This window comes from Magallana gigas, chromosome 3 (genome assembly GCF_963853765.1).
Source record: "Magallana gigas chromosome 3, xbMagGiga1.1, whole genome shotgun sequence".
Taxonomy (NCBI): domain Eukaryota; kingdom Metazoa; phylum Mollusca; class Bivalvia; order Ostreida; family Ostreidae; genus Magallana; species Magallana gigas.
The window spans coordinates 27,532,182-27,557,150 of NC_088855.1; the positions used below are offsets into that span (position 1 = coordinate 27,532,182).

General features: G+C 31.7%; 1 protein-coding gene and 5 non-coding genes across 8 annotated transcripts in view; 4 read left to right on the top strand and 2 right to left on the bottom strand.

Moving 5' to 3' along the window:
• The window catches only part of LOC105325377 (thiamin pyrophosphokinase 1), a 25,617-nt gene extending 9,511 nt beyond the window's left edge, over positions 1 to 16,106 (top strand). For 2 of the 3 annotated variants that reach the window (XM_011424901.4, XM_066079109.1), the window contains exons 2-9: positions 3,240 to 3,315; positions 4,194 to 4,271; positions 5,149 to 5,291; positions 8,492 to 8,581; positions 8,892 to 9,038; positions 9,870 to 9,981; positions 12,853 to 12,981; positions 14,384 to 16,106. In XM_011424901.4, coding sequence (XP_011423203.3) covers positions 3,267 to 3,315; positions 4,194 to 4,271; positions 5,149 to 5,291; positions 8,492 to 8,581; positions 8,892 to 9,038; positions 9,870 to 9,981; positions 12,853 to 12,977 — 744 coding nt within the window. In that variant the 5' untranslated portion in view covers positions 3,240 to 3,266 and the 3' untranslated portion in view covers positions 12,978 to 12,981; positions 14,384 to 16,106. Of the gene's footprint in view, positions 1 to 2,865; positions 2,916 to 3,239; positions 3,316 to 4,193; positions 4,272 to 5,148; positions 5,292 to 8,491; positions 8,582 to 8,891; positions 9,039 to 9,869; positions 9,982 to 12,852; positions 12,982 to 14,383 lie in introns of those variants that run through there. The other variant, XM_066079108.1, reaches the window with a different exon arrangement.
• A 2,614-nt stretch (positions 16,107 to 18,720) lies between these two features.
• On the top strand, positions 18,721 to 18,792 carry Trnaq-cug (transfer RNA glutamine (anticodon CUG)). The gene has a single exon. It is a non-coding gene; the product is annotated as a tRNA-Gln (tRNA).
• Positions 18,793 to 20,047: 1,255 nt separating this feature from the next.
• Positions 20,048 to 20,121, top strand: Trnai-aau (transfer RNA isoleucine (anticodon AAU)). The gene has a single exon. It is a non-coding gene; the product is annotated as a tRNA-Ile (tRNA).
• A 513-nt stretch (positions 20,122 to 20,634) lies between these two features.
• On the bottom strand, positions 20,635 to 20,706 carry Trnaq-uug (transfer RNA glutamine (anticodon UUG)). Its single transcript has one exon. It is a non-coding gene; the product is annotated as a tRNA-Gln (tRNA).
• A 1,527-nt stretch (positions 20,707 to 22,233) lies between these two features.
• Positions 22,234 to 22,307, top strand: Trnai-aau (transfer RNA isoleucine (anticodon AAU)). Its single transcript has one exon. It is a non-coding gene; the product is annotated as a tRNA-Ile (tRNA).
• Positions 22,308 to 23,347: 1,040 nt separating this feature from the next.
• Positions 23,348 to 23,419, bottom strand: Trnaq-uug (transfer RNA glutamine (anticodon UUG)). Its single transcript has one exon. It is a non-coding gene; the product is annotated as a tRNA-Gln (tRNA).
• Positions 23,420 to 24,969: the final 1,550 nt, after the last annotated feature.

The window sequence follows — 24,969 nt, forward strand, 5'->3', positions numbered from 1 at the left end:
ACAGCCAGGAAAGCTGAACCTTGTGTGGAAGCATCCTCAGGTAGTGTAGATTCAAAGTTGTGAAAATTATGACCCCCGGGAGTAGGGTGGGGCCACAATGGGGGGTCGAACTTTCACATAGGAATATATAGAGTAAATCTTTAAAAATCTTCTTCTCAGAAACTAATCAGCCAGGAAAGCTGAAATTTGTGTGGAAGCATCCTCAGGTAGTGTAGATTCAAAGTTGTGAAATTCATGACCCCCGGGGGTAGGGTGGGGCCACAATGGGGGGTCGAAGTTTTACATAGGAATATATAGAGTAAATCTTTAAAAATCTTCTTCTCAGAAACTAAACAGCCAGGAAAGCTGAAACATGTGTGGAAGCATCCTCAGGTAGTGTAGATTCAAAGTTGTGAAATTCATGACCCCTGGGGGTAGGGTGAGGCCACAATGGGGGGTCGAAGTTTTACATAGGAATATATAGAGTAAATCTTTAAAAATCTTCTTCTCAGAAACTAAACAGCCAGGAAAGCTGAACCTTGTGTGGAAGCATCCTCAGGTAGTGTAGATTCAAAGTTGTGAAAATCATGACCCCCGGGAGTAGGCTGGGGCCACAATGGGGGGTCAAACTTTCACATAGGAATATATAGAGTAAATCTTTAAAAATCTTCTTCTCAGAAACTAATCAGCCAGGAAAGCTAAAATTTGTGTGGAAGCATCCTCAGGTAGTGTAGATTCAAAGTTGTGAAATTCATGACCCCCGGGGGTAGGGTGGGGCCACAATGGGGGGTCGAAGTTTTACATAGGAATATATAGAGTAAATCTTTAAAAATCTTCTTCTCAGAAACTAAACAGCCAGGAAAGCTGAAACATGTGTGGAAGCATCCTCAGGTAGTGTAGATTCAAAGTTGTGAAATTCATGACCCCTGGGGGTAGGGTGAGGCCACAATGGGGGGTCGAAGTTTTACATAGGAATATATAGAGTAAATCTTTAAAAATCTTCTTCTCAGAAACTAATCAGCCAGGAAAGCTGAAACTTGTGTGGAAGCATCCTCAGGTAGTGTAGATTCAAAGTTGTGAAAATCATGACCCCCGGGGGTAGGGTGGGGCCACAATGAGGGGTCGAAGTTTTACATAGGAATATATAGAGTAAATCTTTAAAAATCTTCTTCTCAGAAACTAAACAGCCAGGAAAGCTGAAACTTGTTTGGAAGCATCCTCAGGTAGTGTAGATTCAAAGTTGTGAAAATCATGATCCCTGGGGGTAGGGTGGGGCACAATGGGGGGGTCGAAGTTTTACATAGGAATATATAGAGTAAATATTTAAAAATCTTCTTCTCAGAAACTAATCAGCCAGGAAAGCTGAAACTTGTGGGAAGCATCCTCAGGTAGTGTAGATTCAAAGTTGTGAAAATCATGACCCCTGGGGGTAGGGTGAGGCCACATAAGAATATATATAGAGTAAATCTTTAAAAATCTTCTTCTCAGAAACTAATCAGCAAGATGATTCTTTATAATTGTTAAGACTTTGGCTTCAGGACAATTCTTCGGCCTCACAAGAAGGTTCAGAGTTTGATGTACATAGCTAAATATCCCATATATAAACAATTGTAAAGGATCTTTTTGAGAACTGCAATACTCAACATGTGATATATGACTATAAAATTGAAGCAGGCAGCTATTTTTTCATTAGAATCTTTTTGTATTACTGTTTTGAGTTATTGCCCTTGATTGATTGATTCTTGATTATTTTAATTAATGCATCCACTGTTAACCAATTATTGTGATGATTATTTTTATACAATAATAAATATTCAATGTATATAAGTTGTTCTGCATAAGTAGTTTTGGGTTAGGCCGGATTATTAAGTTTGCTTATTTTTGATTTCCAATTTTTAGATACTATGAATTATTTTAGGCCGGCACAAATATAGGGACAGTGTCTATTGCATTGCGACGAGTGACTGTTTGGGGTTAAACTTGAACAGGTATGGAGAGATTGAGGGTGTGGACATCCATGCTCTATCTAATCTTCGTGTTTTTCTAACCTACGATACAGAGTGTGTGGTCATTCCTGCTTTGTATTGCATTAAAACAAGTGTGCGGTCATACCTGCTTGTATTGGTGGTGGTTGCGGCGGAGCACTAGTGTATGGTCATCCCTGCTGGTGTTCTGGCCTCTCTAGCGCAAGTGTGTGGCACTCCCTGCGTTAGGTTGAGTTGTTGGCGCAAGTGTGCGGTCATCCCTGCTTGCGTTATCTCTGCTTGCGTTAACGTTGGTACCTGTTGAGTTGCGTAGGTGTGCGGTCATCCCTGCCTGCGTAACGTTGAGTCCCTTTATATGTGCAGGAGCGGTGATTAAAGTCTGCTCTTGTAAATATTGGCAGCAATCATGGCTATCCGAGTTCCGAGGGGGAAAAATGGATTTTATTTATACAGGATCTACATGTATTATTGTACATTGTCCAGATTGTTTGTATTATGACTCCATTAAGCTGACTTTATCATACCTATTGTTCCTCAGGTGAGCGATGTGGCCCATGGGCCTCTTGTTTTTATTTGGTAGCTGCAGAACTTGAGCTCCACGGAATACAATTAATGTATTTAGGTTTACAGTCCAACAATCCATATTTCTTACTGAGCTACAGTTCTACTGCTTGTTATTTTGTGGATTGCCATTTTTAACAAATTTAAGGGGGATAACGGCAAGACTTGAACTCAAGAGTCCCTTCCAGACTTTTTAAAACCAATGTTTTAATGACTGAGCTAAATTAGAGTTATAAACCTACTCCCAAATAAGGGAATTATACTGGCCTACAGTTTAAAATTTGTTTTTTTACATTACAGATCTAAGATAGTATCATCAATTATTGATCCCAAGAACCAACACTCATTAGATTGTTGAAACAATAAAATGCTTCTTTTTGTTTCATGTGGGTATGTAGGTATAGGGATCATTACAGAAAAAATATACAAATGTTGAAGTAAAGTTGTTTTTTTCTTGAATGAATGAACTTTTGTTTTCATGCATTTGACAACAAAATCCATAAAGTTTGCTGAACATTAAATAATGGTGAAACAATCTGAAACAGTTTTTAAAATCCCCACAAAGCAATGAACCCAAAATTTAGATCACAAATTTAAGATATTATTATTCCGATGCATGCATGACCTTTTCAGTATGATATGTGCATGTATATTCAGAAAGTCAGTTATCATCAGGTCATCAAACTACATATATTTTTGTATTTCTCTTTCCAGCTAGGAAAGCTTTATAGCTGCTGAAAAATGTCGAGCACAGTATGGAGACCTTTGGAATGTTTTCAGGAAATATCGGGTAACATATATCAAATCATATACTACTTAGAAACAGTTTGGAAAATATCATGAAGTGATGACAGAAGATGTTTATGTATTTTTGTACTTGTACCATCACCACGAGAACTGTAGCATGATAACTTTGCATTTCTTTTTTTCCAATTCAAATGCTTGAATATTTAATTATCAGCACTTTTTTGTGTATAGTACTGCTTTGGTTTCCTGGACATGTACAATGTATTCCTGTGTTATGCTTCATAACGATTGTTCATCTTATCGCCCTATGTAATATTTTATGTGCATTGACTGAGGTTCGATCTCTTCGTTTAACTGTATACACATCAGAAAAGATGAGATACATGTAACTTTAATTTTTTTAATACAAGTCCATTGTTTAAAAAGGGTTTTCTTATTTCATTACATTTCATTCATACCATAGATAGATTTGTATACAATAGGTGTAAGTTCTTGAAAAAACAAATTACCGTACCTATAACTAGGTTTGTAACTGACCGTCTACAGAACTTTGTCAGGTTTATAACATCTTTAGAGGGCAAGGCAAAGAAGAACTTTCTGTGAACTTTAACAAACCGATAAATTTTTGTAGGCAAAATAAACCAAGGTATATGATATTAGATGATAAACAAACATCATTGCTGAATTGTTTATATCATATACATGTATTCATACAATATTCCAATGGGTAAGAGCCATCAATTGTGTCTTAATTTTATGAGCTTAATTCACTGTAAGTCCCTCATTCTTGTACATTAATATATTGTAGCAATCCATTGTTTTGTGTCCTCTGGCTCGATCCCTCATGTAGAGAGAAATTATGTGAATCACCTATTAGTTTCCTTTAAAATGCTTAATAGAATCATATTTTTCTTTTCACAGGTATGAAAACAGCACTTGTGTTGTTGAATCAACCAAATCCATACAACAAACCATTTCTGGCCTCCCTCTGGAAGAAAGGTGAAAGTCAATTAATTCATAAGGCCAAGACAGATAAATATTTCTCTAGAAAATAATCATTAAATCTTAATTATCTTTTCGTTCTCAAAATAGAGTTTTACCAGCAAAGTTTCTGACATTATATTTTTAGCTGTGGAAGTGCACTAAATAACATGTTTTATGGCTGTTCCAGCATATTTTACTGTACTGCTTTATAATATTATGAAACCTTGCAAAAGCAAAAATTCCATCTAAAAATACTGAGCTTATCAAATCACAACAATCAAAGTATTAAAATGCTATATTTTATTTTGCCTTTGAGTACATATTACAGAATTATTATTTTCCTGAAACAAAATAAAATATTTCAAATGTATAGTGGGTCAAACCTCTAAGCTTTAGTTTTTGGAAATTTTTTGTACTACATGTATTTCCAACTTAAATTACATCTCAATGAAAGTATATATAAAGCTTAGTCTCACTCTACAAAATTATAGGTATTGAATTTATAAACTTTAAATAATTTTACATGAAGATTTGCATATCAGTTTGTATCATAATAATTCAAGCTGTAGACAGTTTTATGCTCTTACTATGCTATATATACATTATTTACCAAGAACTGATTTATATATGAAGTATTAGGTATGTATGTTGGTGTTTTATTTAACGTCAGTCTCCTATCTGTCATACCTATGTTGTATTACAGACACTTCTATGTCATGGTGTAATTCACCCATCTTTTTTTAAAATATCCTCTTATCTTTTGCGTAATTGATATTCAACATAAGAATATTTATTTGAAACCATTTTAGATAACAAATCAACAAACTTTTGTCTCGGTGAAAATATCTGCTCTTACAGTAAATATGTCTTAATTTTTTTTTTATTTATTCAGCTCTGTTTCGTGCCTCAGTGGATGGAGGTACAAACCACCTGTACGACGTGTTCAAGGATGACCTAGATGCCTTCCTTCCTGACATAATCACAGGGGACTTTGACTCCATTCAGGACACGGTGAAGAAATTCTACCAGGACAAGGTAGGTATTTGATATAGGTACATGTGTCTCCAAAAATTAGTTGTATAGTGAACAGCAAGCATACTGATTCTGTTCCCTTCTTGATATCACATGATAAAGTTCTGATGTAAATTTCGTACATGTGGTGGGCGACAGCTGCATGCGGACATAGTTTTCTATTATTAAAAAACTACTAAAGTAATGGTGTCCTTTGCTCAGTTTTATGAAAAATATGGGAAAATGCACTCTAGTATGACATCACAATTACCCTTGTGAAAGTCTAATTTGTTTAAAACTATTTATAGAATTTTAATTTTTAGGTATTCATGTGTTAAAGGTCATATGAAACGATTTTTAACACTATGATTTTCTTTCATGAATATAAAGCTTGGTATAAACAAATGTTAAAATACATGATGTAAGATTTTTTTGCCTTTGCATTACTGAGAAATAACCGTGAAAACTGAGCACCTGAAAAAATTCTTGCCCGCTTATCGTTCTTGATTTTGTAGATTTATGCCGTCACAAAGACCCACCGATGTAAACAATGCATTAAAACTAGTGTAATTTTACAGTAGTTTATTGATTAAATTTTAGTAATTTTTGCATATATGAACGTGTCTTTCTTTTCAAATGAGATCATTTGATTTCGTAGTAGCCTACAGATGACTTAGTTTTAATTGGTCGTTAATGAATAAATCTAATATCAGCTTCTCACAAAAGTAAAATCATGATGAAGATCCCGTACTGGAGTGGAAATTTAACGAAAGAAATGCTCCAACATTTACAGCTGATTAATGAATTATCCTTATCCTTTTGAAATAGAAACATCCTTTTCTTCTTCGGTACGTATAATGATTGAGCTACATTTAAAGGGAATTAAAGCATTTAAATTGATTTGATTTATTTTGTCACATAAAAAAGTATATAAGGCAGGCCAATGAAAATGTTTGAGGCATTGTGTACATAGTTTGTATTTAAGAGCTGCTATAAAATGCCGCAAAATTATTCTTAAATTTTATTTCGAAATAATATAAATTTCTGACTTATTGATATATACATGTAGCAATATCTTTGGAAAATACTTTGTGTACACGTGTATTAACGCTTTATTAAATTAGATCGCGGAAATATGGCATTTAAGGATTTAGAAATGTATCGGTAAAATAAATCGGTTGTTTGATAAAAATAGTTGTGAACGAATGTGAAGATAATCAACAGATTTTATTAAGAACAAGCATCAATAATGATAAAAAAAACGAAAGAAAACATTGCGGAAGAAAGTGAGATAAAAGGGATCTGTGAGTAAACACCGCACATACACGTTATAAAATCAAAACACCGCACATTCAAGTACACGTTTCAAAAACAAAACATTTGAAGAAATTTCTCTTAGACTAAAAATAATTAAATGGTAACATATTTGTGAATTTGAAAGTGAAACAAACAATATAATCGTGAAGCGAATGAGGCACAATGAGGCCTACAAGTTGTTTAGAAAAAAAAATCTTAATGAATTGCATGAACGTGCAAATGGGGAAAAAACGATCAGACTTATTTTTGAATTTGTCAATTTCATTAAAAAGATCAAAATAAAACATATAAATATGCTTATATTAAAATTATATTATACTTGCATGTGGATCTATGAAGAAAATCATTTATTCTCCCTGCAGTCTCGAAACTGAATATCATTATGTACACGCTATTACATGTAAATAAAAACGCACACGATTTCATTTCTTGAGAGAAAAAATACTGACGTGGTTGATTATTGTATAATTATACAAGTTTTTATATAAAATAGTATTTTTTTCTTTTAAAATGCTGCAAAATGACATGAATATTTGTATTCACAACATAGCTTTATAAGGCGATTGGGTCTTACTGACGTCATAAGCAAGGAAGGTAAGCCGCGTAAGTCAATGTTCCTTTTCCCAATTAAGTAATTTTGATCGACTGTGGCGCTCACATTTTGCATAAAATATCCAAAAAACAATGTCAGTCTTATTAAATAGGCACTTATGAACTCATTACCGTATATAACTCAATATGGTCAGGATATCGTTTCATATGACCTTTAATAAATGTTACATTTCAAATTTTTGTGATATTTAACAAAAAACAAACAACCCAGGGCAAAATATGACTGAGACTGAAACTGTACATAGTTCTTTATTTCTGTTTCAAAATTTGCTCACAAATTAAATAAGCATACATGTATGTACATGTATGATGATTTTTATTTTTGGATGAGTTGACATGTTTTTGTATGTACTTTCATTGAAATGGCTGCATAAATTTGAATATTAATAAATACCAATTCATAATCAAAGTAGTGAAAGTACTGAAGTACTGACGGGAGTTGATTTTATCGATTATCATTTATTTTAAAATCAACTTATCATGCGTGGCAATTAGTTTCTAGTCTGTATTTAAATTACGCACTTTTGTATAATATGAATTTAATTAGACTTTTCAGACAAGAATTTAGAGAAACCCCATATGAATCATGTTGTGTAATATTTAAAGATGGATTTCAAACTATGTATTAGTAATCGAAACAATTCTAAAAATTGTATGGACCCAAGCACTATTGATATTGAACTCCAGTCTCGTTCAACCAGACGCTCAGCTGTCTCCGTTAATTTCCGACAAGCAAGAGAGCCTCTCTGTTTGTTGGAGATTTACAGAGACAGCCGAGCTTTTGGTTGAACGAGACTATATTAAACTCTGGCGTAGGAATACATGAGACTACATAAATATCTAAATTGTTCAAGTAATTCAAGAACTAAGACTTGTCAGCAGTGATGATTTGTGCTTAGGTCCAAACACTGTTTCACTTTCGGTTTGCCAGAGTGACTGCATAGGCTAGTTGATTAAAATCAACTCCCAAAAAGTACAAATAATTTAAATGTCAAAAGCAAATGGGCAAAGCCAAACAATTTCAGGATTTGATAAGTTACAAGAAGAGCCACCAGTGAAAAACCAAAAAAGGGATGATTTTTTACATTTCTTGATTTGTATAGTGTGCTTATTCAATGTTTATGGATAGAAATACAAACTTGAAGAGAGATTAACCATTAAAAGTATTTGTATTGAGAAAATGAGGATGAAGATACAGGTAGTTATATGATAAGTTTCCTATGTGTCTGATTCTTTTGAAAAAATTTCTTTCTATAGATAAGATTGACTTATGCATGGACTGTACTATTTTGCAGGGAGTAGAGTTTGTGCCTACACCAGATCAAGATTACACAGACTTTACCAAGGCAATAAAAGAAGTTGGCAGGAGAATCCATGACAAACAGGTCTGGCTAAGAAATTAAAGGCAAAGTAACCCTAGATTTGAAAACAGTAAAAAGAACATAAAGATATACCTGTAAAAAGGTTGTGCAAGGTTTCTGTACCCTATTGTTGGTAAAATTTACTTTTCAGTTCCTAAAACAGAGGAAGTAGATCATACCAGTACATGTACTTGTTCTTAATTTTCAGAGGCTTGTTCAACAGAGTGAGCGCTTGCCAAAAATTGTACGGTAAAGGGAATTTTGGCGAGTGCTCAGGAGCGCTGTTGAACACGCCTCAGGTCTCTTTTGAACATTTTCTGTTGTGAATTCACAGATTGACTGCATATGTGTCTATGGAACCTTTGGAGGTAGACTTGACCATGTGTTTGGCAACATCAACACTCTCTTTGAAGCTGATCAATTCACGAGTACAAATGTACTGCAATTCTCAGATGACACCGTTGCCTTCCTCCTTCAGAAAGTAATTATTACATGCATATCCCTTTGTTCTTTATTTATGATTATGGAGTCAGTGACATTTGTACATCATTATGTTGTGATTGTACACATCACAGAAATGTGTAAACTGTATCCATGCCAAAATTCTTCTGATGTAATCACAGGGGCTTTGTAAAATATATATAAGGAATAAGGAATCATTCTTTGAGTATTATGAGGTGATAATTTTGGTCGGGGCGTGATCAAATCTAATAAAGCCCGATGGGCTTTATGAAAGATTTGATCACGCCCCGACCGAAATTATCACCTGGTAATATTCAAAGAATGATTCCTTATTACTAATATTTATATAATTTTAAACCATCTTACGATTAAATATTTAAATATTAATAAGCGAACCCCGCTGGCGCCTCAATTTGGCTTTATGAGTTATATAGAACAAAATCGATACATAGTGTTATCACAGGCAAAGACACAGGAAAATGTAAATATACATGTATATGGATAGATGTCGCAAGTAAAATGCACTAGTTTATTAAGATTTTTTAATTTGTAAAAATTATATATGGAAGCAGTGATTTTAATACTAGTTGAGGTATGATTCTTGACATAAATGTTGTTTATTAAAGAGCTTTATAGAAAACTACAGTGTACAGGTATTTGCAAAAGCATTGCAGTTTGTGTTGGACTTGAATAAGGAATTTATTAACACATGTGTACTTAATTAGAACAAAGAAATGTGTAGTGTAGTTTATGAAAAGATAAATAGAAACAATCCAGATCCAACATACTAAATGTATATTTATATTCATTCACTTTATATAAATCAATTATTAATTTTTTCATCTTTTAGGGTGAACACAAAATTGAGGTGGATCCATCAGTTTGTGGTGAATGGTGTGGTTTGATCCCAGTTGGTGGGCCTTGTCATTGTGTTACTACTCAGGGGTTGAAGTGGAATCTGGGTAAATATGACTTAGCCACATTTTTTCCTGGAGTTGGAAACTCCTACAGAATGACTTAAAAATTTCCTGAACCCAATCAATCTCCTGTATGGAAGACTAAAATGTGCAAATATATTTGTCTCCCCCATAATCTCCTGCAAGTTAAATACTTCGTTCTGCACAGGCTTATTCTAACTATCATTAAAAGCTATATTGGGATTTTGTCATCAAAAGTTGTATTTTTTTCAAAATCCATCCAAATACTGTCAACTGTGATGATTTTGCTTACTTTGCTTTACAGTAACTGCCTCTTGGTTTAACAAAAACTAGTGAACTATTTTGTAACAGTAATTTCTAGACCTCAAGTAATGATGAATGGGAGCTTTAACCACAAAAAGAATTATATATTAAACATCCCAATTGTAAGGTTCATACGCAAGAGATATGTCAAAAATTTTGAATTCACCTTTAACATTAGAATCCAGCTTTTAAATTATTGAAAATCACCCATGGTCAGGTAATTTGTCTGGCAATCAAGTATCACTAGCCAAGGATTGACGTTAAAAGCATGCATTATACTAATAAACAAATTGGAAGAAAAAAACTTTTGACTTTTTTTTTATTATGATAACAAAGATTTTTTTCTGTTTATGCGAACCCATGGAATCTACAAAAAAATTAAGCCATCCCGAATTCTAATTATTCTACAGTGTATAGCTAGTGTGATTCGACCTGAAGTTGTTATGCAAATCAAAAAAAACCTGAAAAACAAAAAACTCACAAATAAGTAATCTGAGATACATGTATGAGCAAACAAAGTAAAGTTCAATATTCGGATTTAAAAACAACACATATATTTTGGGTGATATGACATCTGTTCATTTACTAGATCTGAAATGTTGAATAACCTATGCAAGTTGAAAATAGCTAAGATAACTTTTCATCTGTTTCGATATTCTTATAGTTAAATGAAACGTAGATACATGTATATTGAAAGTGGCGTTTTAGAATTGACGAGTTTCTATCAACGAACTTTGTCAAAGCGTAACATTATCATGGTTTTTTTACTTCATATATATTTATCACGTTTATTTTTTTTTTAATTGATAAAACTTGAAAATGTCTATAAAAACGAAATGTCTATCATATATCACGAAGAAGAGTACTTGAGAAGTTATATAGAGTTATTATTTCCATCACTTAGTTTGTTTTTCACATGCTGAGTGAATAGGTCCTCTATTATGAATAGAAGTGGATATTTACCAATTTGAAGTGCATTACATAAAAAGTTTCCTTTTTTGCGTGACAAAAATAATGGACTCTTCCGTCTTTTAAGCACTTTTTACGTGTAATTGTCAAGAGACGCTCGTTTCCATCCCCAATGAATTAGGGAATACACATAACAATACGTTCAAATCGGCTGTGAGTTTCCTTTTCGCACCCAAACATCTGTTTAGATCACTTGTTGGCATTCATTTGATGTGCTACAAAATTACTTGGGTAGTAATTACCACTACTCATCGAATATATATAATATCAATTCTATAATTTGAGGAACACTTAGGCCTTCGTGACGTAACTTGCTCATCTGACTTGATGTCCCGTGTTTCACTTATTTAAAAAAAAATGATCGAATGATGCAATATATACTAATATTAAATTAAACAATAAATATGTTTGGCACGTATATACATGTATATTTTTGAAAATTTTAATATTTGCATGTACCAAGAGTGTTTGTTCATGCATTATTGTAAATCAATGTACATGTATCACCTGAATTTTAATTTTTCAAAGAGATACATGTAAAAACTGCATTGTAGCAATCAAATATTACTATACTGTTCCCTTTTTGGCTTTAGGAGTTTTGAAAAATGTTGGTTTTTTTTAATTGGAATTATTGCTTGTAGAATAACATTCTAATTAATAAAAAGCAGCCCTAAAATTTGAGTATGAATTGTGGAAAAATAACAAAATAAAATAATAAAGAAATGGATATCTTCATTATTTAATTTTCTGACCAGAGTTTGCATATTAGAGTGACCTGTTTTTAATCACACTTTTCTTGATCAGTTTTTGGCAGTTATTTAAACAATATTAAGGCAAAATAACTGTCATTAGGTCTTATGATAGTTAGTTTATATCACTGTCATTAACTAACTGATAGGAATGAAAGGTCGCGAGAAGTTTCACGCAAAATGAATTAAAAAGCAAACGAAATTGAAATGTTGGAATAACATAATTTCATCATTTAATGGCAAATAACGATAACAGTGTTCAAAATGAAAATTAGAAAGGAAAAATACAAAACAGGAGCAGAGCAAACACGAACCTCTTAAAAAAAATTAAAGGTAGGACCAGGTGCCATGGAGGATATCCTCTACTGACCGGTCACACCCTTCCGTGTGCTCTTTGTTGTAATTGAAAAAATGAAAAAAAATCTGTAGACAATTCGGTGATTAATTATGGTTTAACAGTAAGTATGAAAAACGTCAGTCAGCATGCGACCCAGTGGAAGAATGTATTTGCCTTATATTGAATTTAAACCTGTTGCAGTTATGAAGTCAAAGAAATAAATTAACATCATTCGATTTAGTTCTCCTTTAGATTAAAATGACGACAGATTGATATGGCAGCGAATTGTTTGAATTTAAAGACAGGATGTCTAATTCTTATGTTACTTGCAGCTGTTGATACTTCGATTTCACACAAGATTACTTATGGATTTGCTATTACTTCCCTCTCTTATGAAAGCTATTCTTATATAATCATTGCTGTATTTGACAGCTATCGTTATTTTTAAGGTCGAATAAAAAGTCAAGAACCTTGATAAAATGCCCATTTTTTCGTCCAGGCACACTGGTGCATGTTTAATGCATTTTGTCTTCATAGATAAAGGAGCTTTGCGATTTGGCGAGTTAATTAGCACATCCAATACATTACAAAGTAAAGAAACCAACACCGTTACTGTGGAAACGGACAGTCCTCTGTTATGGATTATGGGAATTTCCACATAAAAAGGTATTGATAAAAATATTCATGGATCTTTGAGCTTTTTAATAGGTGTGTTAAAATGCTATATACATGAATTATAGTTGTTTTTGTTTTCTAGAAGCATTACTATATTGTCTTCTCGTCCAATGTTCTCTTGGTATCTTGAGGAATTTACACCGAGTGGTGCTCCTTTTAAAATGAATGCTAATGTATTGTCATGGCCTACAGAATCATTGACTGGGTCTCTAAGCCTCAACTGTGATTCTTAAAGTTTGCGAACTTCTTTTAATTATCAGAGGATGTTGCTTGCCTGACAGAGTTTTTGTTCAATTTATGTTTGGTTATGATTTAATGCTGTGCCGTTTAGATAAACCATAAATACTTGCTGAAGAAATAGGGGTGTAAAACAGAATATCGGGAAAACATAAATATGGAAGGATTTAGTTATTTTGTATGTAATAAAATTGTTGTAATTATATTCAGTTTTCATAATACGATTATATGTTACATTACCAGTAATTTTGGGGAAAATTGAAAGTTTATAAGGAAAAAAACTCATATTACATGTAGTAATTGTTAACTTCAAGCTGATTATACAATTGAAAAAAGAAAATGCTATGGATCGCTGAAGATGATTCGCACACAGATTTCTAATCAATTTGTTCGGGGTTATTTTTTTTGGGGGGGGGGGGTTCTTTTTGGTTGTTTTTTTTCAGTTTTATTTTATTATTTCATCTCTCTCTTCTAATTACTTTCCCCTGTAGAAGCATTTTTTGGTCCAGGTTATTTTTGTTCTCGTTCACATGCAACACTTTAATTATCAACTTAATACAAAATTCTATTTTTCTTTATTTTAGTAAATGAGCATACATTTTTTTTTTATGTATTTCACGTCTTAACAAAAAAAACCCACAAGATTTAGTTATAATTATTTTTGAAGCTAGTATGCAGTGTCATCAGAAAATCTGGATACTTCTAGTCATGCTGCATATATTGAAGTCTTCACACGTCCCAACGTTTTCATTAATGTATTCTTTCAGATGCAACAGTATCACATTGCATACGTTCTTATATATAATTTTCATGATTTTTTATAGGCAGAATTTATATAAGTATTTTGCAAAACGTTTATTGACAAATTATTTAAAGATTTCCCGTTTTCATTTTACTTGTATGTGCGGGCTTTATTTTCTGTGAAAATTGTGCGCATTTTTGTTTCCTTCTTATCAAACAAGACTTTTAACGTTTACTAAGAGAAAAAAGAGGTATATTGATATCTAATAATGACATCAATTATTTGTAGCGAGTTTCCGAATTAGAACTGACTTTTTTGTTACATGTATTTATGTCGGATTTAATATTTTCTTTGTATTGTAGATAAATAATTGTAAATTTTTTTTTTCAATTTCTGATTTTTTCTTCCTTCCAGAATTTATAGGAATTAAATCCGGGTGCTAATAGCTACAACTGACAGACTTCATACCTTAAAACAACGTTGAACATTTGCAAAAAACCATGTGATATTGACGACCATGACCTACTTGTATTTTAATATCGACAGATATGAAATTTATTATCTTTTTGTTGTGCAAGTTTTTTTGGTTTTTGAATCTTATTAAGAAGATGGATTTTTCGTATGCACTTTAATGGGTTTTTTTCTAAGAAAAATTAGCGAGGAGATTTTTTTTCGCGTGCCGATGAGTTGTTTGCCTTTTGGCTTTTGGGGTTTTCTAATACATTAAATAGAGTTGTCCATTATTTATTGTATATATATTCAAATTTTGATATATTGCTATTTATCGAATCTATTTTTTCAGTGTTTATTTTGCAACTGATACTTCTGCCTATTTTTTTGTTAAAGATTAAAAAGAAAATACCCAAACGTGTCACTTTTAATACGACTCTTTTAAAGTGTTTTAAATGCTTTCATTTCGATTAAATATTTTTCCCAACTGCTTAATGAATAATATAAAGGAAGAAAGAGAGAACAGAAAAGGAAACAAAAGTAATTTTATTAAAAAAACTCAATTATCTTTTTTAATCCATGGACACTTACTTCTTGGTGCTGTTGCTATTGCAATCATTGCTGCAAATTCCATCGCCAGTCGTATAACTGAGAAAACTACCAATGAAGTTTGCAACAACTATTACAATTTAAAGGAATTTCACAGAAATTTGTCGGAAAAGTCTTTCTCTCCACTGAAGTATTAAATGGATTTTAAATTATGGTGAGCCGCAATTTAAGGTAAAAATATTTGTGTTTTATTTCCTGTATATTACATTATATTTCGAACATTTGTTTGATATTTAAGTGGCTGAAGTATTCTTTGTAATTTGCCATTAGGGGGTAGAGTCTGAATGCTAATGATTTGGGGGTGTTTGTTTAATAATTTTTACATTAAATCTTACCGCAAAATAATTAAGCCTTTGGGCATTATATCCCCCATGGCCACGTTTTGAGGGAAATTATTAAACTATAAGGCCTTTAAACCCACTTGAAGTAATTAGAATTAACATATTGGTCGTTTTTAGACTGGACACCTGTCACAAGTTGAGTGTACTTTCATATCGGGGTTATAAAATATTTACATGAAAGGAAAAAAAAAGGTTTATAAAATATGCATTTACTTTTACACTGCCTATTAGCTAGATTTTACACATTGCTCTAATCTGTGTTTACCAAATATAATGCATATTTTTTATTAAACATACATGTATTTAAATTACGGAGTATATACATGTAAGAGTTGCCGATTAATTTAGAATTTTCAAACATTCGGGTACAATGTAATTTGTATTTTTTACTTACTTTGCATAAATCTTTGTTGAAGTATAAGCCAGGTCATTGATGTTGAAGAATTCAATGTACAAATGCAAGATGTATACGAAGAGAGAGAGAAAAATGATGAAAAAACTACTATTTTTTCGAAATAGCCTTTGAGGAGTTACATGAAATATATTAATTTGATGTTTTCCGCGTTTCGCTTTTCCTTTCAGTTTTGTATCTTATTTTCTAAAAAAGCAAAGCAATATATTTTCTTCGACACTTCGACAGTTAGCTGTATAATAAACAAGACACAAGGATATAGTTTGTTAAACCATATCCGGTTTGTGAGTAGTTTCGTAAGCTGTTTGTTCTAACACTTTTGTTTTGTTTTAAAACACTGTAAGATATTATTTAAAATTGATATGAGTAAAATATTAGATAAGCCATTTTTGAGAAGTGTTTAGATAAATAAAGCTGTATACAAGTGTTTATTTAGACAAAGTTGGCTGAAATGGTTACAAAAAGGGATAAATAATACGATAATCTTAGTGTAAACCATAGTTTATTATGAATACAACGTACAACATATTTATACAATGATGCATACATGTAGTTAAGCAAGGATTCGGAAACAAGTAAACTCTTAAATTAATCAGTTTCCTTAAATATAATTTACAAATTATAAATACGATAATCTTGATCTGTTGATGTACAGTCAACAAAGTGTTCAGAGAATTTTTCTCGCTATTGTGGGAAACTTTTTAAAATTTTAAATTTGCATCTAGTTGATCAATTTAGTTTTATTATACTCGATTTAAAATACTATTCACCATGAGTACAAGACAACGCATTTACAGTTATGAATATCGTATCAAGGATAATTATGTAATTATAGTATTTTTCATTTCGTATCAATTATCATATTTCATGCGTAAAGTTGGCATTTTGGTCATTGGACGGAAAATTGAAATGTATTCATCTCAACCAATCAAATTGAGCGATAGCTGAAGGAATAAATTGAAATTTACCTCATCGGGGAAAAATATGTGTTTTTTTTTCTAAAGTGTACATAAAAAGGGTCATAAAATATTTAAAATACAAGATTTCAAAAATTCAAATTTCTTAGATATACATTCGGGATTATTTGACATTGACATCAGTGTAATTTTGTTCCGTTTTATTTTGCAAAGAAATGTATTATAAATCAAATACTGAATTTAATGTCAATTTAAAAATTACGTTTTAATTCTTTTTCGTTATATTTAATTGCCAAAGATCCTTTTGAAATATATATGAAACTAAAATTATCAACTAATGATTTGAATTTTTGACATTTATGTGAGAAAAAAAATTATCGACTGATGATTTTGATTTTTTATTACTAATTTTAAATTAGGTTTATAACAGGATGGTAATTTTAGTCCACTTATTTCTAGAATTAGGGACGAGAAGCCGAAATTGAAAGCTCTTAAGATGAGAGCGTCTGTCTATTTTCCTCCCGGAAATCTGCTCCGATATCCGGGTTATTTTAAAGGATAGCTTGTTTTCATTTTTTTGTGCCAGTCAACAACTTTTCATAAACTGATGCCTTGTATGCGATTGATGTCGTACGGTTTTTATTTTCGGATAAAGATAACATTGTAAAATAACGAAGCCGAGAGCTACTTGAGTTGCAAGTTCGGGTAATCCGCACCACAGTGAGAAGTATTACATAAAAATAATTTTATAAAACTTGCATGTTGAAATGTTTTCCACTACATATGTTTTATTGTACAAATTGTAATATTTTCTTTTTGGCAATATTTATGATGTAATTATTTTTTTTAAGGCATAATGTTTCGGTAATCCGCACCACAGTGAGAAGTATTACATAAAAATAATTTTATAAAACTTGCATGTTGAAATGTTTTCCACTACATATGTTTTATTGTACAAATTGTAATATTTTCTTTTTGGCAATATTTATGATGTAATTATTTTTTTTAAGGCATAATGTTTCATTAAACATGTTTTTCAGTGCCCTCAGGAAGTGTCTTGTTTATGATGTAATAAGCCTTGCAAATGTGCCATAAAAAGGATAGTCAGATGAAGAAAAAAAATGCAGTATTTGAGAATATTTTGACCAGATATAGAAAACAGGATACGACCATGATATAAATGGTTCACTATTGGAAAAGATTAATACTGATTTCCAGAGTAACCGTTAAAGCTCATGAAAAACGATTAACCTTGATAAATATTTCATTTATTTAGGGTATAATGATAAACGATTAGTAAACAAATAAAAAATCTAAAGAAATAACACGCGAAGATAAATACAGTAGAAATATGAGTGTAATTGAGTCATAATGATTTGGTAATTGTCTTTACCAAGTTCAAGTTCTGTTTATTCCGCTCAAAGTAAGTTTACCGGTACATGAAGAAAATACACAAAATGAATATAGATATAAATCTTCAGAAGTAGATGCATACAGTCTTGTAAACAAAAGGGTAGTTTAAAAAAGAAGACGTGAACATACACGTAAATACAAATCTTTAGAGGTAGATGAATACAGCATTGTAAAGAAAAGGGTAGTTTTAAAAAAAAAAGACGTATAACAGAAGTCCTATTTGTCTTTCATTTTGATATAAGGGTGCAGATCAGGAAAAATACTAAGGTATAAAATAACGAATAGACGAATAGCTCAACCCAACATTTAATTACACGGAAGACTATATTTATTTATATACAGATACAGGTACATTTTTACCTGTTATTTATAATTACCGGTAGATATTTTTACATATTTACAAAAAGTGCGTGTATTTGAAGTGGAAACGAAACTTCAACGCGAATCATTTTAAAGCAAATGTTTGCTTTGATGTGGACAATTATATCAAAATTTATGTAAACCAGACGATGAAATAAAGTATTTTTCCTGAACAACACCCCTTTTTCCCAATTGCAAGTGGGCCCCAGTACTCGTCACTTTGCTACAGTACAATCTTCATGATATGGAGGTTCCATGGTGTAATGGTTAGCACTCTGGACTCTGAATCCAGCGATGCGAGTTCAAATCTCGGTGGAACCTGAAATCTTTTTTTCAGTATTTTGGAATTTTTCTTCATGTAATACTAGAATCCTGCGTGAATTGATTTAGATATTAGATATAATTTTTTTTATTTAAAATTATTTTTTTGGGGGGGGGGGGGGGGTACGTACATTGTCACATTAGAAAGTAGTTGTGGCACGGACTATGTGTATGGTGCAATGTTCTTTCTCGTTATCTAAATAATGGATGATCGTAAAATATTCTCAGTTCAGTTCAGTTCAGTTTATTTTCACTCAACACCATATAATGGTACAAGAGGTACATAAGAAGAACAAACATATTTACATATATACAATATAGTTGTAAAGTTCAAGAAAGTAAGTGGGGTGAACGAACAATATGATTAATTTTTGAAATAAAGAAACTACTGTAATTGTATGAAGTCTTTATCGAATAGCCCAGTCCGACACGGAAAACAATTTTTATGTAAGATCAAATTTTGTTTGTTTATACTGTGTATTATATAGGGGGGGGGTGGGTATTTAAACTTATTTTTTTAACTACAAAATAACTAAATAAATGTTTATGTTAATGTGTATGTAAAAAAATATATAGGACCCTGTACGATATTATCCTTTTACTCATTATATCATTTGATCTATTGATGATATTTCATATTCGTCAACTGATTACCTCAGAGGTAAGATATATTGAACATTAAATAAGAAAATAAAAACATATGAAATATAAAACCTTTTTCGAAGAAATCACAAATTGAAAGGATTTTTCTTATGAAGGGAAACTTCTGAGGACGAACAAACACAAGCTATAATAGATGACGTAATGCACTTAATTAGAAATACGTTAGTATACTTTAATATAAGAGAACTACCGGGCCGGTGAACTAATACTCTTTTTTGTTGGAAATCAATGTTTGTAAAAACAAAGAAAACATTGCGCGGATTCTGTTGAATTGATACTGTATGTCTTTTACTGAAAAGCGTACTACCTGTATGAAATGCATCGTACATGTACATAAGTATTTTATGAATGTCAACAGCCGGTCACCAAGAAAGATAACTGGAGGGGCTCAAATGACACAGCGAAAGGAATACTGGCGTGCCAGTATTGTTTTATTAGATAAATAAAAGTGTGAAAACTGTAATTGAGACTAGATACATCTGTCAGTTATTCCATTTTTTATTTTTTTTATTTACCGAACTCATTTCATTTATCCGATAAGCACTCAGATTTTATTGTTTACAGTACAACATAGATAGCGAAAAGAGTTAACGGCCGGTTAGCTCAGTCGGTTAGAGCGTCGTGCTAATAACGCGAATGTCGTGGGTTCGACCCCCACACTGGCCAATAGTTTTTTAATTTTTTTTTCCTCATAATATTATAAACTTGTCTTGGACCCAAACGTTCAAGTTAAAATAATAAAAGTGTGTAGTGTTCATTGTGCAGGAGAACTCAATTTCTTTAAATATAAAAATTTTAATCCCGCTATAATAACCAACTATTTCAGAAGGTGGGAATTGAAATTATCTTAATTTTGTGATAAAATTCATTGTATTTTTTTAATACATTTTCGTAAAAGACACGTTGACTTGACCAATAGACTGTAGAAAAGCCCATCCGTTGAATAAGGCGAAAATACTTGTCACATACATACATTGTACATACACATACATGTATTAAGATGTTATCATGAATTTGTGCCACAATATTACTTGATGTTGTAATCATGTGCATCCTAGTTTCCTATAAAACTATTGATTTAAAAAAATAATTTCATTGTTTGAATTCATCCCAGCAGGATGTTTTATTATAAAGAAATCTGCAGTAGTTGCCCCCACCCCCACCCCCCAAAAAAATTATAGGTTCCACCGAGATTTGAACTCGGATCGCTGGATTCAAAGTCCAGAGTGCTAACCATTACACCATGGAACCGTTATAAGTTGTTGGTGATACAACATTGATACAAATCTGGCGAAGTATATAACTTCAATTTCAATCCTAATTTCATTATTTTCATATCAATTTTATACATCCTCCCAAAAAAGTGGGGGGGGGGGGGGGGGCAACTCCATAATAATTCAATTTTTTATATGTAAATTTTAAAAAAATTGTTGCTGCGAGAAAAAGTGGGGTACTGCCCCCCCCCCTCCCCCCCCCCCCCCCCCATGCTTCGTGCCTGAATGCTGCTAGGTAGATTACCCCTTGTTACAAGAAGGTGTTTTTTTTTTCAATTAAAATTTTAGAAAGATGTGTCCTATAGTAATAATTGTATTATTCAAAAGTTTTACGAAGAAATGTACATTAACTGCGAATTACACGGACATAAAAACTGGGCTTCTGGTGAGGAAATTTTTAAATGAAATTGGGTTCAATGAAGTTTGGAATAAACAAACAATTAATTCACTTTCTTTCATAAACCAACGATCGAATCGCAGATCTGACTAAACAAGATATTTTTGGTAAAATACATGTAGAAGATACGCAAAAGTGTCATTGTTTATAAATATTTAGTTGATGAATTTTATCTTCAATGTTACCTTAGAAATTTAAGAAGTGTATATCAAAATTAAGATTGTCTTCTCATCGTCTAGCCTTCGAATTCAGTTCAATTCAATTCAGTTTATTCACTCAAGCCATGAAATAGTACATAAGGTCAATCAGTATATACAGTTTAAAAGTCAGAGGTGCATTATATAAATGGATAAATAGGTAGTTAATAAATAGCAAATAAGTATAAATATACAATATATACAATGAAAGTATGATGAAGTTGAGTTATTGAGGACAGACAATTATATCAGACTGTATATTTTGATAATAAGATAACATATTTATTTCAGATTTGTAACATTAGTACAAGACATAGTTTACAAAATTTAAACTTCATAGTTTTTGGTGTTGAACAGTATTTATCATCAAGATATGTATGTCAAAATGTCAATAACTCTTTACATTCAAGAAAACATGTATGTATAAGGGCTGCTTTTTATATAAAAACTATATTGAAGATGAATTTCATTTTAATTTAGTATCTATTGAATACCGTAAAAATATATGAAAAAGTATGAGAAATCATCGATGTTCAAACTGCTGCAATTGTTTAGGAACGAAAATTTTAAAGCTGTGTGTAACCTTGGCAAATATACATGTATTAACTTTAGTATGAAATTAAGAACCAATATCTGTGATTAAAGGTATTTGTGGCGTATTTTAGTGACATCATTTCTAAATTCTTGGCTCTCGCCCTTTCCTTTTAAACCAGCATGGAAAATATGATGGTTATATTATAATTATTATATTACTATAAACAACAGTCAAGGAATAACTGTTCATTTTTTCCAACATTTGACTTTAAAGAAATCAACATGTACACCCAAATCGTTATTTTTATTTACAAAAACACTCGTGATAATTGTGAAAAAAAATTACAGTAGAGCACAGATAATTAATGTATATAAGGGCCGGTTAGCTCAGACGGTTAGAGCGTCGTGCTAATAACGCGAATGTCGTGGGTTCGACCCCCACACTGGCCAAGAAATATTTTAATCCTTCAATGATACACTTAGATGATTGGTTCTGCACTTTCATTGAATACCATTTCTACACGTTCTTTATGCTGGAAAGCAGCTCATTTTTTCTTCGTTTAATTACTCTTTAAAACCATTCTATTTTTCAAGTGTTATAACTGAATTAACAAGTTTTTATTTCATTTATGTTCTTAAATTGATTGTACAAAAATATATTATTTTTCAAACTAGAATTTTCTTCAACTGATACTTGATTTGATCAATTAGCTTTTCTCTTTTACTGTAGAGTCATCTACCTACTACTCCCCAGAGGTGTCGTGAATGTTGCAGAATAACCTCCGAGGTTGAGAAATGTTGTTTTGAAATATAAAAGCCGAGGCGTTAGCCGAGGCTTTTATACTAGTATTTTAAACAACATTTCGAGACCGAGGAGGTTATCCTGCAACATTCACGAAAACAAGAACTTTATTTCTATTCTACTAACAGCCCAGTATTTCTACAGATCGTTTCTCCTATAGAGAGATGATCTATGTCATTTTGACGGCTGTTTCGTGTAACCCCATCGGCTTTGTTAGTAATATTTACAGATGAAAGGAATCAAAGGCAGACGACAGAATTTTTTCTTGGGATTTTTGTTACTCTTCACTTATTTATAAAATATCTTATTAAAAATATCCTAAAAATATCCTAATATTTTAAGGGCAATTTAATACGATTATTATTACTACACGTTATATATTTTATGTAAAAACACGCAGTGAAAATGTGCTAGGGAGGTCCTAGGAACAGCTGCATTGATCATTTGAGGCAATACACATCGTTTTGACTGGAACTAACATGTGAAATTGACATGGTTTTAAAACTTTTTACGGTTTGAAGTTGTACTTTCATGATCAATGCGAGACAAATAGGTATTTCTGATCTGATAATTTACTGTTGACGTTGGTGGTATATTGGAGAAAAATGTCCGCGGCATCTCTTTGATCTCGACAATAACTGTAGTAGAAAAGAATTTAATCATTTTTGGAAAAATCAGCAAAATATACAGGTTCCACCGAGATTTGAACTCGGATCCCTGGATTCAAAGTCCAGAGTGCTAACCATTACACCATGGAACCGCTGATTAATCTAATTAGTCTGTGATACTAATATATGCAATATTGTGCTTTAGATTGTGCTTATAGCAAGTTTGAGGACCCGCTCGTTATGCGGATCTTGAATTTGACTAGTATTTAGGTTCATGTCATATGATTAAGTACTATATTAGGGTATATGAACTGATATAGAAATATAACATATGACCTAACATCAATTACATCATAAGATATTATTTCATATAATATGTCTTTAAAAAAATTTTAACATATAGTATTATATCAAATCTTTAATTTAATTACAGATATATTAAATGCAAGATGTCGTTGGTTAAATCGTATTGTAATCGGACAAGTGGAAAGCGTGATGTTTTCTTACCAAAGTAGAATTTTTTATCAATATAAATACAATTTCTGGCATATTTTTCTTTCATGATACATGAAGTGCAGAATTGAACAAAAAATATATATATATTTATCCAAGAAATTTGCTTGTTAAAAGTTATCCTCTATATATTCTCATTTTGACAGGTTGTATATGTTATATCAAATCTTTTATTTAATTACATGTTTATTTTGTGAAAGATTTCGTTGGTTTAATCTGATATGATCGAACAGGGGAATGCGTAATGTGTTCGTGTCAAATTAGAATTTTATATGATCAAGAATACAATTTCAAGCAAGTTTTCCTTTTATGGGGATTGAACATTAGACCAGCTACAAATCTGAGGCTAACACGCGCATGCATTAATCAATTTTTTCTGAAAAATTGTAAATGGGGAACCAAATTTGACTTTAAGTCAAATCAAGATTTGTAACATTCCATTACCAATAAAAATGTTCTCTCAAAAAGAAAAATTATTAATAAGCATCTCTCAATGTAACATCAAAACCATACTGTTCTCTAGTTGTCGAAAGATGTTTTAATCAGGGATTTTTGTTTTGCTATTTTGACGAATACTGTCGATACCAAAACTCTTTGTTTTGTCGCCATATCGTAAGTTCATATTTACACCAATTTAGGTAACACTAGCTAATTATTTACAGCATGACAGTTATACTTGATTTATCAAACAAACAAAAATTAAAAACACAAAAACAAATGAATGTCTGATTATATACGTACGTGTATGAAAATACGCCCGAATCTGTTTTGAAATACCAATATAACTTTGTTAGAGAGAGAATTAATTCCCTTTGTTACCTACATGTAGGCCTGAAACCGTTTTCCAATTTGATTGATAAAACCAAGAAAAAGAAACGTGTGTTGTTGTTTTATTTTGATACAAAATATATACGTATACAAACTTTTTCAAAAGGAATGAAACAGTCAACGGATGGAGAAGAATTAATTATAAAAGTAAGTCTAATAGTCTACAGAGCAAAAATCCGGACAGTTTTGGAAGATTTTTTTTATATTGCTCCATTCAACAATTCCCTATAAAAAAAAAAGAGAAGAACATGTAAGAAGAAAGTTTAATTGTAAGATAGTCTGTTGCTCTATGCCATTAAACAAAAATATCTACAATTACTAAAAGGGATTTTTTAAAAAAATTTGTTTAAAATTGATTATT